The sequence below is a fragment of the Nycticebus coucang genome, chromosome 18 (assembly GCF_027406575.1).
Source record: "Nycticebus coucang isolate mNycCou1 chromosome 18, mNycCou1.pri, whole genome shotgun sequence".
NCBI classification, from domain to species: domain Eukaryota; kingdom Metazoa; phylum Chordata; class Mammalia; order Primates; family Lorisidae; genus Nycticebus; species Nycticebus coucang.
This window is the reverse complement of record NC_069797.1, coordinates 62956220-62971356: the sequence shown is the minus strand read 5'-3', so window position 1 is coordinate 62971356 and position 15137 is coordinate 62956220. Positions and strand designations below refer to the sequence as shown.

At 38.2% G+C, this 15137-nt stretch overlaps 1 protein-coding gene across 16 annotated transcripts in view; it reads right to left on the bottom strand.

Moving 5' to 3' along the window:
• TLK2 (tousled like kinase 2) overlaps nt 1–15137 on the bottom strand; it is a 138750-nt gene that overhangs the window by 58335 nt on the left and 65278 nt on the right. For all 16 annotated transcript variants that reach the window (XM_053568779.1, XM_053568777.1, XM_053568776.1 and 13 more), the window contains one exon: nt 9270–9437. In XM_053568779.1, the coding sequence (XP_053424754.1) occupies nt 9270–9437 (168 nt within the window). The remainder of the gene's footprint in view (nt 1–9269; nt 9438–15137) is intronic.

The following is a 15137-nucleotide window of genomic DNA, read 5'->3' as shown; positions in this document are numbered from 1 at the left end:
TTGAGATAAGGTCCTGGCCTATTGCTTGGATTAGAGCACATAGCTCACTGCAACTTCAAACTCCTGCGCTTAAGAGATCCTCCTGCCTTAAGACTCCCAAGTAGTTGTGACTGCAAGTGCTCACCACAATGCCTGGCTAATTATTATTATTTTTTTTTTGGTAGCAATGGCATCTCCCCATGTTGCTCAGGCTGGTCTTGAACTACTGGCCTCAAGAGATCCTCTTGCCTCGGCCTCTCAGAGTGCTAGAATTACAGGTGTGAGCCACTACACCCAGCTATTAGAAAAGATTTATTAAGCTTTGATAAATATTTGTTGAAAGAAACTATCGAACACTCATGATAAACACACAATCACAATTATAACAAGTGCTAAAAGTGTACATAACATGGTACATAACTTAATCTCAGTAATAAACCTGAAAAGAGAGTCAGGAATAAACCTGAAAAAAGATTAAGATTTGGGACCAAAGTGGGAGGCCGAGGTGGGCCTGAGTAAGCCTGAGTAAGAGTGAGACCCTATCTCTAAAAATAGCCAAGTGTTCTGGCAGATGCCTGTAGTCCCAGCTACTGGGGAGGCTGAGGTAAAAGGATCACTTAAGCCCAAGAGTTTGAGGTTGCTGTGAGCTACGATGCCATAGTACTCTATTGAAGGCGATAGAGACTCCGTCTCAAAAAAAAAAGAAGATTCAGTCCCAAAGAGGAAATGACTTGGACAGCTAGTAAGGGGCAGAGCTATGATTAAAACACAGGTCCATACAATTCCAAATAATTTAAAATTTACTCTTTCTAAAATGCAGTTAATCCAACCTTTTTGTACTAATTAAGGGTCTTCATTATGAACCTCAAGTATTATACTACATTAAGATATAATATTACCTCTTTCAATTATCATCAGATTGCGCTCAGAATCCTCTCCTTTCTAAATGTGTTTCTAAACAAATGTGAATGCCAGCCAGGCAAAACTGATCAAACTAAACTTATAATTCAGAGCCAATAAGAACCAAATCATTAAAAGGCTCAATTGTAAGAGGGACTATACTTAACAAATGCAATCAGCGTAACCTGGTTTCTTGTACCCTCAATGAATCCCCAGCAATTAAAAAAAAAAAAAAGGCTCTTCCATAAATTTCTAGATATGCAGTAAATAGGCTTTGCTAAAATGCCTTTTTACATGTGCTCATTTCTGATTCTAATTTTCTTCCAGCACACTGAAGGTGCTAGAATTTTTTTCAGTGGGATGTTTCCAAATTAAAGCTTTCTATATAAACACATATATAAACAGACCAATGATAAAAAGTAAAAATGTAAAAGTTAACTGAGGAAGTGGGCTGTATCTGGGAACCAGAAAATCCTCAAAAAAATGAAAACAGTGCTTCAAAAACAAAAAAGGTACTATACAATATATGGACTTCATGTGACAGCAAGAGTCTATGGCAGAAAAAAATGCTCCAATTCTGATCATTCATTCAATAGTGTACGTGCTTGGTCCTGTGTTAATCACAAGAAATGCAAAATTGGAAAACAAAATGAGTGGCACCTGAAATCCTAGCTACTTAGGAGGCTGGGTGAGATAGCTGGAGCCCAAGAATTCAAGACCACCCTGGGAAACACAGTGAGATTTTGTGTCAAGAAAAAAAAAGAAGACTATCTCCCAGAAGATAAAACAAAAAAGAAACATGAGGAACACAGAGGCTCCAAAACTAATAGGCTTTCCAGAGGAAATGAAATAATCTTTAGTGTAAAAAAGAATTCCTCTGAAATAAAAAGATTACTTTTTAAAGTGAAGAAGCCTACCATATGATCAGCAGTATTAATGGAGAAAAAAGACAGATACTTGCATACTTCAGATGATCATTTCCATTTATATAGGGGAAAAAATGTGTCCCATACCCTTTTCATGATAAAAACATACAACAAACTCAGAATAGAAGGGAACTTTCTTAATGTAAAATAAAGATCATCTTTGAAAAACATATAGGAAACATCATACTTACTATCAAAGATCTCACACTTTCCCCTAAGATCAAGAACTAGGCAAGGGCGTTCACTCTAGCCACTTCTATTCAACATTGTACAGGAGGTTCTAGCCAAGACAATCAGGCAAGAAAATAAAAGTCATCCAGACTGTAAAGGAAGAAGTAAAACTATACCAGCATATGACATGATTTTCCACATAAAACATACTAAAAAGTATGATTGGAACTAAAACATGAGTTCAGTAAAAATGCAAGATACGAGATCAATATACAAAAAGCAATTTCTATATTCTAGCAATGAACAATCTGAAAATAAAATTAAGAAAACTATTCCATTTGCAATAGCATCAAAAGAATAAATGATTAGGAACAATTCTTTTGCTTGTGCTCCCCTCCCCCCACCCGTCTACCAACTAAGCTAGCCAAGCAGTTAGGGCAGTTGAGTATGAGGCTGCAGTGAGGTATACTGACACCACTACACTCTACCCAGGGCCAACAGAGCAAGACCTTGTCTCACAAACAAAAAAAGAAAAAGAAAAAGAACCCCACAAGAGTAAAGTTTCATGACCTTAGGTGGGGTAAAGCCTTCTTAGCTATAATACTAAAAACACAACCAATAAAAGAAATTTAATTTTCAAAATTAAAAACCTTTGTGTTTCAAAAGATACCATCAAGAAAGTAAAACAAAATCCAACAAAATAGATGAAAATGTTTGCCAATCATATATTTGATAAGGGTTTAATAGCCAGAATAAAGAATATTTACAACTGAATAAGGACAACCCAATTTAAAAATGCACAAAGGACATGAATAAATATTTCTCCATAGACGATACAAATGGCCAATAAGCAAATGAAAAAATGTCCAGTGTCATTAGTTGGGAAATGCAAATGAAAACCACAATGGGATATCACTTTGCACCCACTAGGATGGGTATAATAAAAAAAAAACAAAACAGACAATTACAAGTATTGGCAAAGATGTAGAGAAACTAGAACATACTGCTGCTGCTGGGAAGGTAAAATGGCACAGCTGCTGTGGAAAACTGTTCAGCAGCTCCTCAAAAATATTACCATGTGACCCAGCACTTTCACTCCTCATTACATACAGAAAAGAAATAAAAATATATGTCTACACCAAAACGTGTACATGAATGTTCATAGCAGCACTGTTCATGATAGCCAAACAGTGGAAACAGCCCAGATACCCAACAACTAATAAAAGAATAAATTAAGCTGTGACCAATTAGGTATCAAAAAGATTCATTATTTTGACCAATGTCCATCTATGAAAATCCAAGAGGTCACATGCTAGGCAAAGAAGAGAAAGCTATATGTCACCATTTGATGGCGCTATTAAACCAACTCTCTACTTTAAACATTAAATTTTGCCAGGGTCCAGTGGCTCACATCTGTAATCCAAGCACTTTGGGAAGCTGAGATAGAAGGATCACTTGAGCTCAGGAATTTGAGACCACCCAGAGCAAGAGTGAGACCCCATCTCTACAAAATATAGAAAAATTAGCCAGGCATGGTGGCATGTGCCTGTATTCCCAGCTACTTGGGAGGCTGAGGCAGAATGATGGTTGGGACCAGCAGTTTGAGGTTGCAGTGAGCTGTGATGATGCCACTGTACTACTCTACCCATGGTGACAGGGTGAGACTGTCTAAAAAAGAAAATAACAGAACTGGCATTAAGGGGGGGAAAAGATCCAGAAGATCTCAATAGTTAGAATTGTTTCATTCAATCAAATCTAATTGAATGACTAGACCTGTCTTCTTCACAGTGAGTCCAATAAAATCATTAAGCTCTGCAGTGCCCAACAATGAAACAATCATATTATAAATGCTCCTTAATTGTTCTCAAGTCTTAGAATGATTTAAAAGCAGAAAAGACTCATTATAGCTAAAATAATTAAATATCACACACTTAGAATGTAAAAATAATTTAAAAAATACAATATGAAAAGGCTGGGGGAAAGTTATGAGTATGTTAAATTTATCTTTTATAGTGGCAAGTAAATAATCTTGTTTAAGGTGGATTAAATAAGACATATTTCAAGTTAAAAGGATAATCACTAGAAAAATCTAAAACATAAATTGTCAACTGTAGCTATCTCTCTGAGGAGTACAAAGGAAAGAATTTCACTCATCTCCACCACTTCAATTTCTTGAGAGCCATGTACATGTGCTACATTTACAATGTAGGAAATGATATACTTAAGATTTAAAAATGCAAATTTCCTGAGCTGAGCACAGTACGCACCTGTAGTCTCAGCTACTCAGGAGACTAAGGTAAGAGGACTGCTTCAGCCCAGGAGTTTGGGGTGCAGTGTGCTAGGATCACCCTGTGAATAGCCAAGTTGCACTCCCACTTGGGCAACATAGTTAAGACCACTTTTGGGGGGGGTGGAGGAGGACATTCCAATTTCCTATTTTAAAACATAAACTTATATAATTTTAACATTTAAAAGATCAAACTGTTCTGCTACCTGCTATTTTTAATCAACACATAGAGATCTTTCATTGTTAGTATATATAAAACTATCTCATTTCTTTTGTCAGCAGTATAGCATTCCATTGTACAAATGTATTCTACTTTATTTGATCAGTCCCTCCATGACAATTGTTCTCAATCTGTGGGTCGCGACCCCTTGTAACAATGAAAATACATCCTGCATATCAGATATTTACATTATGATTCATAACAGTAGCAAAATTACAGTTATGAAATAGCAATGAAAATAATTTTATGGTTGCGGGTCACCACAATATGAGGAAACTGTATTAAAGGGTTGTGGCGTTAGGAGGCATTAGGAAGGCTGAGAACCACTGCTCCATGAAGAATGATTTCATTAACCATGCAACATAAAATTACATTGAGTGCCTACTAAAGCAGATTCTGTTCTGGGCACTGGAGATAAAGAAGTGAACAAAGCAAAGTCCTTAACCTTGTGGACCCTGCATTCCAGTGGGTAGAAGCCAGATAAAGAAGTACATTATAGTATGTCAGCTGGTGATAAGACTGAGGAGAAAACTGAAGCAAGGCCTAGGAGCCAGATAACAGGTGGAGTGAGCAGAGAGAGTTGCTATTTGATACAGTGTGGTGGTGGTGGAGGGGCTCCCTAATAGGGTGAATTTAAGCAGACATCACAGAGAAATGAGGGGGTGGGACATGCTGCTATCTGGGGGAAGAACCTTAAGGGAAAGGCCTTTCAGTGAGAGCATGATTGGTGGTAGTTGAGGAAACAGGGTGGCCAGTCTGGATGTAACTTGGTGAAGAAAGAGATGTCAGGGTGGAGGGAAACACCATTTTAAGGACTTCTGAAAGAGGAGTAGCGTGATTGGACTGAAGTCTCAATATAATTATCACTCTGCTTTGCTAGAAAAGAATTAAAAGAAAACAGAAGTAGAAGTAAGGAGTCTAGTTGTCTCAGTAGGAGATGACAGTTTAGGATGATGGGAATTAGAAGTGGTAGAATTCTGAACATATTTTGAAGGTAAAATCAGTAGGATTTAATGATGGATTTGGGTTTACAGTATAAGATAATGAAAAGAGGGCCGTGTTTGGTGACTACCGCCTGTAGTCTCTACTAAAAATAGAAAAATTAGCTGGGTATGGTGGTGTTAGGCCCCAAACACGGCCAGGCTCATGGACAGTAGGCCCACACCTCCAGGTATTAGATTTTAATAACAAAGAACTAGATGAAATTTTTTTTTTTGAACTAGATGAAATTAAGAAGAAAAACGAAGGCAGATAAAGGAGGCTGAAGACTGAAGTGTGGAGCATTCCAGTGTTTACATATCTGGGAAGTTAGGAAAATACAAAAGAGTGGAAGCTAAGTATAGAGTATATGCTTGGAAAAGAAACATGTGATCAACAGTGGCTACCAAATCCTGTCAGATGAGTTTGGAGACCTGATCACTAGATTTAGCCATGGATTACAACCAAATACTTTGGAATACTCATAGAAGGAAACTGCTTTCAGATTTTTTGCAATTATAAATATTACTTCGATAAACATCTTTGCATAGTTTTATTTATTCATTTTTTTGGAGATGGAGTCTCACTGTATTACCGGTAGAGTCCATGGGTTCACAGCTCACAGCAACCCCAAACACTTGGGCTTTAGCAATTCTCTTACCACAGCCTCCCAAGAAGCTGGGACTACAGGTACCCACCATAACACCTGGCTATTTTTTTTGTTGTTGTTGTCGTCACTGTTGTTTAGCAGGCTGGGGCCAGGTTCAAACCCGCCAGCCCTGGTGTATGTGGCCAGTGTCCTAACCACTGAGCTATGGGTGCCGAGCCATGAATAGTTTTATGAAAATGGAGTTTTTGGAACTTAACATTTATATTACTAACTTGTTCAAATGACTGTATCAATTTATAGACAGTATAAAACTGAGTGTGTCTCTAAACAACACTGAAAATTAACAAATTTATTAATCCTTGGCAATTTGACAGGTCAAGTATTATCTTGTTTTATTCTGCATTTCTTTATGGCCAAAGCTGAGCATTTTTTCATGTTATTAGCCATTTTTCTTTTTTAAAAAGGCTGTCTTTATCTCTTTTTCTAGGACGCTGCTTGTCTTCACTGAATCATAGCATTTGTTGTATGTTAATGCTAACTCTTTTATTTTTTTCTTCCTTTATACTACTAAGCTTACTTACATTACTATCCCGGCTGGAACTGCTTAAGAAGCAAAGAGAAACAGAACTGTACCAGAGCATTTAGGCTTTTGGTTTTTATACTGTTTCCATATTTCTTCTGCACACACAATCATTCTGTCACTCCTCTCTGCCACCTCTCTCCATGTGTGAGCAACCTGCCAACAGTGCCTGCTACTACTCAGACAGCCTGAATGTACTAGGCGGTCCTTCACGTGCACTCACCACAAGCCTGCTTGCCTACAGCTTTTAAGATTTACATCAAGAGAACAAGTTCTCACTGATTAAAATCCTGTGTATTAAACTACAAAATATATAATGGGCACGCAGTTAATATTTGTGGAATAAACAAAGGGACATCTCCTCAAGTGAAAAAGGTCATTTTTAAGGCAATGAGAGGACAAAGGACAAGTAACCCCTTGATCATCCAAGGTTATGCCTAGCAAAGTAAGATCTAGGATAAAGACTTAACAGAAATAAGTGTGTAATAAACACACACATTCTTTAACTGTGTGAATGACAAACACATTCTCTGAACAATACTGTAGCGTACTGCATTCTCACAGAAAATATTCCATAATTCTGTCAGTTCCTTCCGTGAAATTATATTGGGTCAATTCTCCCATTTTAAAATGATGTGTCACTCAGAGATAGAATTATACTGTTTTCACACATAAAATTCTGTACATTTCCTAGAGTCATATCACATTAAGTCCTTGCTTAGTGTCTTCAATAGGTTCTTGGAAACTGCGACTTTAAATGAAACATATAAATGTGTAAGAATACCAATTTTACCATAGGCTAACTGACATAAACAAGAGTTAAGTTCCTAGAGCATATTTCTGTAAGTAAAATATCACCAAAATTCTAAATAAAGACCAAAACACTTCTAATATTAAACACTGAAATAAATGTGAGTTATACTTACATTTAAGAAAGATTAACAAAAACATGTAAGATAGCAATTTAGCCAATTATTCCAGTTCAAAATTGATGGTGGCCAGAGCCTACCCCAGCAGTTCAGGGCACAAACCAGGAACTAACGCCTGGACAGGATAGCATTCCATCACAGGGCACACTCATACTCCACGCCCATGCTTACTCAGTGAACCTAACATGCCCATCTCTGGGATTTTTTTTTTTTCTCATCAGCATTATCACAAAACAATGAATGAAATGACATTATCTGAGGGACTCCTAGATGTTTTTCTTGAGGTAAAGCAACAAGAAAGCATTCCAAAATATGCAAAATGACTAATTATTATAACAATTAACAGAAACTGGCTGTTTTATTATTTTTATTTCCTTCCCTTACAACAGGTACCGATTTCACTGTCTTTTTGAATACATTTGGCGCCTGGATTAATAATTCATAGAATCCACAGAGCAAACAAAGAGGAAACTGAGATTATAATTGAAGAAAATAAATCAGTAAGAGGGAAAAAATTTCAAAGAATGGAATGGAATAGGGGAATGGGACTTTCTGTTATTTTTATACCATTTTTGGAAACAAATAGGTACATAGTAAGGTGCAGAAACCAAGAAAACTAACAACTTTTGATTCAAATTGGATTATAATTTGGCAAATTAAAATGTGGTCACATTTTCACAAGACTCAAATTCTTATTCTTCCAAGAAGAAGAAAGAAGCAAAATGGGGTTGGCTTCTGTAGCTCAGCGGCTGTGGCGCCAGCCACATACACCAAGAGCTGGTGGGTTCAAACCCAGCCCAGGCCTGCCAAACAACAATGACAACTGCAACCAAAAAATAGCCGGGCGTTGTAGTGTGCACCTGCAGTCCCAGCTACTTGGGAGGCTGAGGCAAGAGAATCACTTAAGCCAGCAATTCTCAACCTGTGGGTTGTGATCCACAGGAACTGTATTAAAGGGCCGCAGCATTAGGAAGGTTGAGAACCACTGGCTTAAGCCCAAGAGCTGGAGGTTGCTGTGAGCTGTGACGCCACCGCACTCTACTGAGGGTGACATAGTCAGACTCTGCTTCAAAAAAAAGAAAGAAAGAAGCAAAATGAACTATGCAAAGGTAACCAAACATTCCTAGAAAAAGTAACTGTGCCAACACTCCAAAGGGGTGGGAAGGCAAGTGGGTAGCTAGCCATATAACCTGCAATGGGAAAGACCAGTAAGCTTACTACAGGATGCCTGCCTGTGTACTAATATTGTGTGGACTTAAATATTTTTTTTTTTTTTTTCAGTTTTTGGCTGGGGCTGGGTTTGAACCTGCCACCTCCGGCATATGGGGCTGGCGCCCTACTCCTTTGAGCCACAGGTGCCACCCTAAATATTTACTTAAATAACTTAATGCTGGAGCTTAGAGATTTTGTTTTCAATTATACAAGTATTTTTGTTATAATGGAATTTGATCCATATTTTCTTCTTTGTCGATCTAAGATTATACTTTTCTTCCCACTGTATGCTCAGGCTTTTTGATAAAGCTGTCTCTCTCAGGAGCCTGACCCAGGGAGAAGTGAGTAAAACACACCTTTAGAAGTGACATAGAATTAGAAACATCCTCATCTCTTTACCAAAATAATTAACCCAACTTCCCTAAGGAGCTCCAAGGCAATGACAAGGATCTGAATGAATTTAGCCTTTGTACTCACTGAAACAAAAGTGAAGCAGAGTCCAGCTCCTCTTTGTGCCAACTGCTCCGTGTCAAGCCGAGGCTTTGCTAGCATCACCGACATGAGGGTTGGCAGAGCAGACTGCTCCTCTGATGCCTCCTTTGCAGCACTGCCATCTAAGCCATAAAGGGGCTGCTCTACTCGCCGCTGGAAAACATTGAAGAAAATATGCACATTACATGAGAAAGAGAATCTGATATTACCCCAAAACGCAACAGGTAAAAACAAAGCTATCAAATGTAAGCTGATTAAAAAAAAAAAAAAAAAAAAAGACTTCTCTGAAAATAATTATGGCGAGTACAACAACATTAATGATGGGATTATAACCTGTCTAAAAACTGCAAATTCTATGACATTATATTTTACTAGTTCTATATTTATATTACCCTGAATTTACAGATTACTCTGTAGAGTTCAACAAATCACTTCATAATATCCTCAATCCTACACAGGAAATGTTATTTCTATCTATCCAGCAGGTTAACAAAAATTAAGACATTTGTCCTATGACTTTAGCTTAATTCACTCTCAGCTCTATTTTCACCATATTATACTTAGATGTGAAAATCTAAAACACACAAGTTCCACAGTATACTAAAAGAATAATAACACAACTAGGTATAGTATTCCATAAAAAAGAATGGCTCAATAATGATAGATATGCTGATGTTACTCATTATACTCATGTCAGGGAGAAAAATTATGATTCTGCCCTTTGGGTGACAGGAAGGATATGCACATTACTGGGCAACTCTTAGAAAAACTGAAAAGTAACCCCCTTTAATAAAACAAAGGATTTTTTTCAAAAATCAACATAAAATATCGTAATAGTGTTACAATATTCATCAAAGTTATAAACAAGACAGGAACAACACATTAACACGTTCAACATTATTATAGAAGCTTTAGCCAATGTAATAAAATAAAAAAATATGAGGTATAAATATTGGAAAACATTGAAGATTTAAAAAGTGTCATTTTTGGATGATATAACTATTCACAAAGGACGCTAAGGAAATCAACTGAAAACCTATTTTACAATTAACAGAGGCCAGTAAGATGGCCCAAATACAAATATATAAAAATTAAAAGCTTCCTCATATACCAAACATTTGATCATAATTGAGCATGTAATAGAAGGAAAAGCAGATTCAAAACAGCAAAAAAGATCTATAAAATACTTGGAAGTAAACATAAGAAATATGCAGGATACATGTGAAGAAAAAACTATACACGTTCACAGGTAAGAGGACTTCAATGGTAATACCATGTTCCAGGGTTCAAACTGTACAGAGGTCAAATTTCTCTAAAAACCAATGTTCGGGGTTTTTTGTATTATGCTTTTGGCATTCCCCCCCACACACACAGGGAAATGCTGTGGTGGGACAGTGGTCATCTAGGTTCTCTCTTACTCTCTTTTGGGGGTTGTTTTTGTAGAATCTCACAAATTAATTCTAATGTTCACTTGTAAAGATAATCAAATTAACCATGTAGTAGTAGTGATAAAGAATATCAGAAAAATGCAACCAGAAAACAAAACTACTACAGAGCTCCATTAACTTAAGCAGTATCAAACAGGCACAGGAACAGACTGACGGACTACTGACAGAGAACAGCAAAATCAGAAACAGATCCATATAATATGAATATACAATTTGTGATTAAAGCATATTTCAAATGAGTGGGAACCTGTTAAAAATACAGTAAGATGTATGTGTAGGTAGTAGATAAAAAGGAAAAAGTAGATTACTATCATATATAGCATACATAAAATGATAAGAATAAAGCACAATGTTTTTTATAACTTTCTAGCAGTGAGAAGGACTTTTAAAACATGACATTAAAAACATAAATTTTAGCTGGGCATGGTGGCTCAAACCTGCAATCCTAGCCCTTTGGGATGCCAAGGCAGGAGGATCCCTTGAGCTCAGAAGTTCAAGACCAGCTTGAGCAAGAGCAAGACTCCATCTCTACTAAAAACAGAAAAATTAGCTGGATGTTGTGGTAGGAACCTGTAGTCCCAGCTACTTGGGAGGCTGAGGCAGGAGGATCACTTGAGCCTAAGAGTGTGAGTTTTCTGTGAGCTATGATGATGCCACGGCAGTCTACCCAGGGTGACAGTGTGAGACTCTTGAGTCTCAAAACAAATAAATATATACATGTATATAAAATTTATAGGAACATGTAAGATTAACGTAAGTCATAAACAGAAAACTTGATAAATTTGACTACTATAAATTTCTTTTAAGGTCTGGATGGTAAAAGTCAGCTAAAGTTAAAAGATAAAATTACAAAAAGTCAAAAAAAAATTTTTTTTGTGACAGAGTCTTACTTTGTCACCCTGGGTAGAATACCACGGCATCATAGCTTACAGCAACCTCAAATTCTTGGGCTCAAGAGATTGACTCTTGCCTCTGCCTCCCAAGTAGCTGGTACTACAGGCACCTGCCACAACACCTGGTTATTTTTAGAGACAAGGTCTGGCTCTGGCTCAGGCTGGTCTCAAACCTGTAAGTTCAGGCAATCCACAGGTCTTGGCCTCCCACGTACTGGTATTATAGAGGCGTGAGCCACCGCACCCGGCCAGCTGTCAAAAAGATTTTAAATATAATGACAGTAAGTTAACAACCTTAATAAATAATGAGCTCCCACCTATCAGTAAAAAAATTAAAATATTCCAAAACAAATAGGCAAAGGACTAGCATTAAAAGAGAAATTACTGGGTACAGTGGCAACACACATAGTCTCAGATACTCTGGAGGCTGAGGCAGGAAAATAGTTTGAGCCCAGGAGTTCAAGTACAGCCTGGGCAACACAAAGAGACCTCATATCTCTCTCTGTAATAGAAACGGGTTTTTTATTCTGTGGCCTTGCCTGAAACACACTGGCACAACCATAGTTCACTGCAGTAATTCAGCCTCAGTCTGAATAGCTAGGACTATAGGTGCACCACATTTGGCTAAATGCTGAATTTTTTATAGCTGTGTTGCCCAGGCTGGCCTCAAACTTCTGGTCTCAAGCCAATCCTCCTAGTTAGGCCCCACTAAATGCTGGGAATACAGGCTTGAATCACTGCACCCAGCCCATAATGACATTTTTAAATGACCATATTCTTTGACTTGGAAATTACAATTAGGGGATTTATCTCAAGGGAAAAAAAAACATGTAAGTACACAAGTATGTACAAGGATATTCACTGTAGCACTATTTATAGAATCAAATGTTTATAGAATATTAATACAATGGAAATAAGAAAATCTTTTGTGCAAATGTACATGTGGATACACAGGTCTACAAATACTTGTTCACTGCACTCTTTAGAAACAGTTCTTTTGGAGAAGACTTTCTATTTTACCACTTCTGAATTGCCAAACTTTCATATTCACCATCATATATATCTTTACCAGGAAAAGCTATTTAACATTTTCTTTTTCTCTCTCTCTCTTTTTTTTTTTAAGAGATAAGGTTTCTTTCTATTCCTGTTACCCAGGTTGGGGTGGCAGTGGCATCATCATAGCTCACTGCAGCCTGGAACTCCTAGGCTCAAGCAATCATCCCACCTCAGCATCCTGTGGGTTGGAGCTATAGGTGTGTGTCACCACACCCAGCTAATATTTTTTTGGCAATGAGATGAGATCCTGCAGTGTTGTCCAGGCTGGTCTCCAACTACTGGTTTCAAGTGATCCTCCTACCTATGACTCCAAAAATGCTAGGATAGGCTCAGTGCCTGTAGCTCAGCAGCTGGGGTGCCAGCCACATACACCAGAGCTGGCGGGTTTCAGCCCAGCCCGGGCCTGCCAAAAAGCGACAACTACAACCAAAAAAAAAGACAGGCGCTGTGGTGGGCGCCTGTAGTCCCAGCTACTTGGGAGGCTGAGGCAGGAGAATTGCTTAAGCTCAAGAATTTGAGGTTGCTGTGAGCTGTGACGCCACAGCACTCTAGAGGGTGACACATTGAGCTGAAGAGTTCAAAATCAGCCTGAGTGAGAGTGAGACGCGGTCTCTACTAAAAATAGAAAAAATTAGTCAGGCATTGTAGCAGGAGCCCATAGTCCCAACTACCTGGTGGGCTGCGGCAGAAGAATTTCTTAAACCAAGGTGTTTGAGGTTTCTGTGAGCTGGGCTAACACCTTGACACTCTAGCCAGGGCAACAAAGTGAGACTCGGTCTTAAAACAAAACAAACAAACAAAAAACCCCTATAAAAACAGGATACAATATATACAGTAGAATCTGCACAGTTGACCACCTCCCTCTATTAATACTTCTTTAAACTGCCCTAATTTTTATAGACTGGACATGCACCACTTATACATATCAGTACAGTAGGCCTAGTTCCTTATGTTGACCACATCCATGTGTTGACCAGTTTGTTACAGTCCCTAAGTCATCAACTTATAGAGGTTCTACTATCTATAAAAAAAACCTAAAAGCACTAAAGACTTGATTAAATATTAGGGATCTGCTAGTGCAAAATATAAGTGAAATTAAAAACATGAGAGAAGTAAAAAAGGCACCAAAATCATATATGGCCTAAAGACACCTGCTGATGTTCAATTTCCATTTTCAGGGCACCATGATGTCAAGGAGTCAGTCACAAACCAAAGCCCACCCAGGGTAGAAAGATCCATAAGAAACACTTCCCACTTCAATCAGGGCTATATTCTCAAGGAAAGGGTAAACCAGAAGAAAAGTTTTCTCCAACCTTAGGGAACTGCAAGGAAATACTGCTGGTAGTGCAAGGTTCTAGGGTTCCCCTGAGAAATGTTAACATTATGTCCTGATGGTTGAAAGAAACAAACAAAATAAACAAACCATACAAACGCCATGTAAGCGACAAATTCCATAGTTTAAAGTAGTTAACAGGTAAAATCTCTAGGCACAAAAAAAGCAAATAAAAATTCTCCCTGGAGGAATACTTCTTCATCCTAGATATCAAAGAGATCTCCCAAATAAGTTTTCAAGAACAGTATGGACTACGTAGTTAACAACAAAGCATAAAAACAATAAACCCATAGCAAAAACAGAAAAATAAGAGATAGCAGGAACAGATTAAAAAATTCAGATACCATAATTATTAGATTATAAAACAATCATGTCTATTACATTTAAGAAATAAGGCCTGGCGTGGTGGCTCACGCCTGTAGTCCCAGCGCTGTGGGAGGCTGAGGCAGGTGGACTGCCTGAGCTCAGAGGTTCAAAACCCGTATGAGCAGCAGTGAGCCAGAGTAAGACCCCGTCTCTACTAACAACATCAAAAACCCCAGCACCGCAGAAGAAAGAAGAAAATCAACAAAAAAGGAGTACTTCAAACAAAGAAGAATGAACAAGCACACTGAAATTAAAAAAAAAAAAAAGAAATAAAAGGCTGGGGATGGTGGCTCATGCCTGTAATCCTACAACTTGGGAGGCCAAGGCAGGTAGACTGCCTGTGAGTTCACAGGTTCAAGATCAGCCCAAGCTAGAGCAAGACCTTATCCACCCCACCCCCCAAAAATATAGCTGGGTGTTGTGGTGGGTGCCTATAGTACCAGCTACTCGGGAGGCTGAGGCAAGAGAATTACTTGAGTCCAAGAGTTTGAGGCTGCTGTGAGCTATGATGCGCCAGCACTCTACTAGGGTGACAAAGTGAGACTCTTGTCTCAAAAAAAAAAAAAAAAATTAAAATTAAAATAACAGAAAAGAAATGAAAGACAAGTTGAAAATACCTACAAGGAACACTAATTTTTCTTTAAGAAAGTAGTAACAGGGCGGCGCCTGTGGCTCAGTGAGTAGGGCGCCGGCCCCATATGCCGAGGGTGGCGGGTTCAGACCCAGCCCCGGCCAAACTGCAACAAAAAAAAAAAAA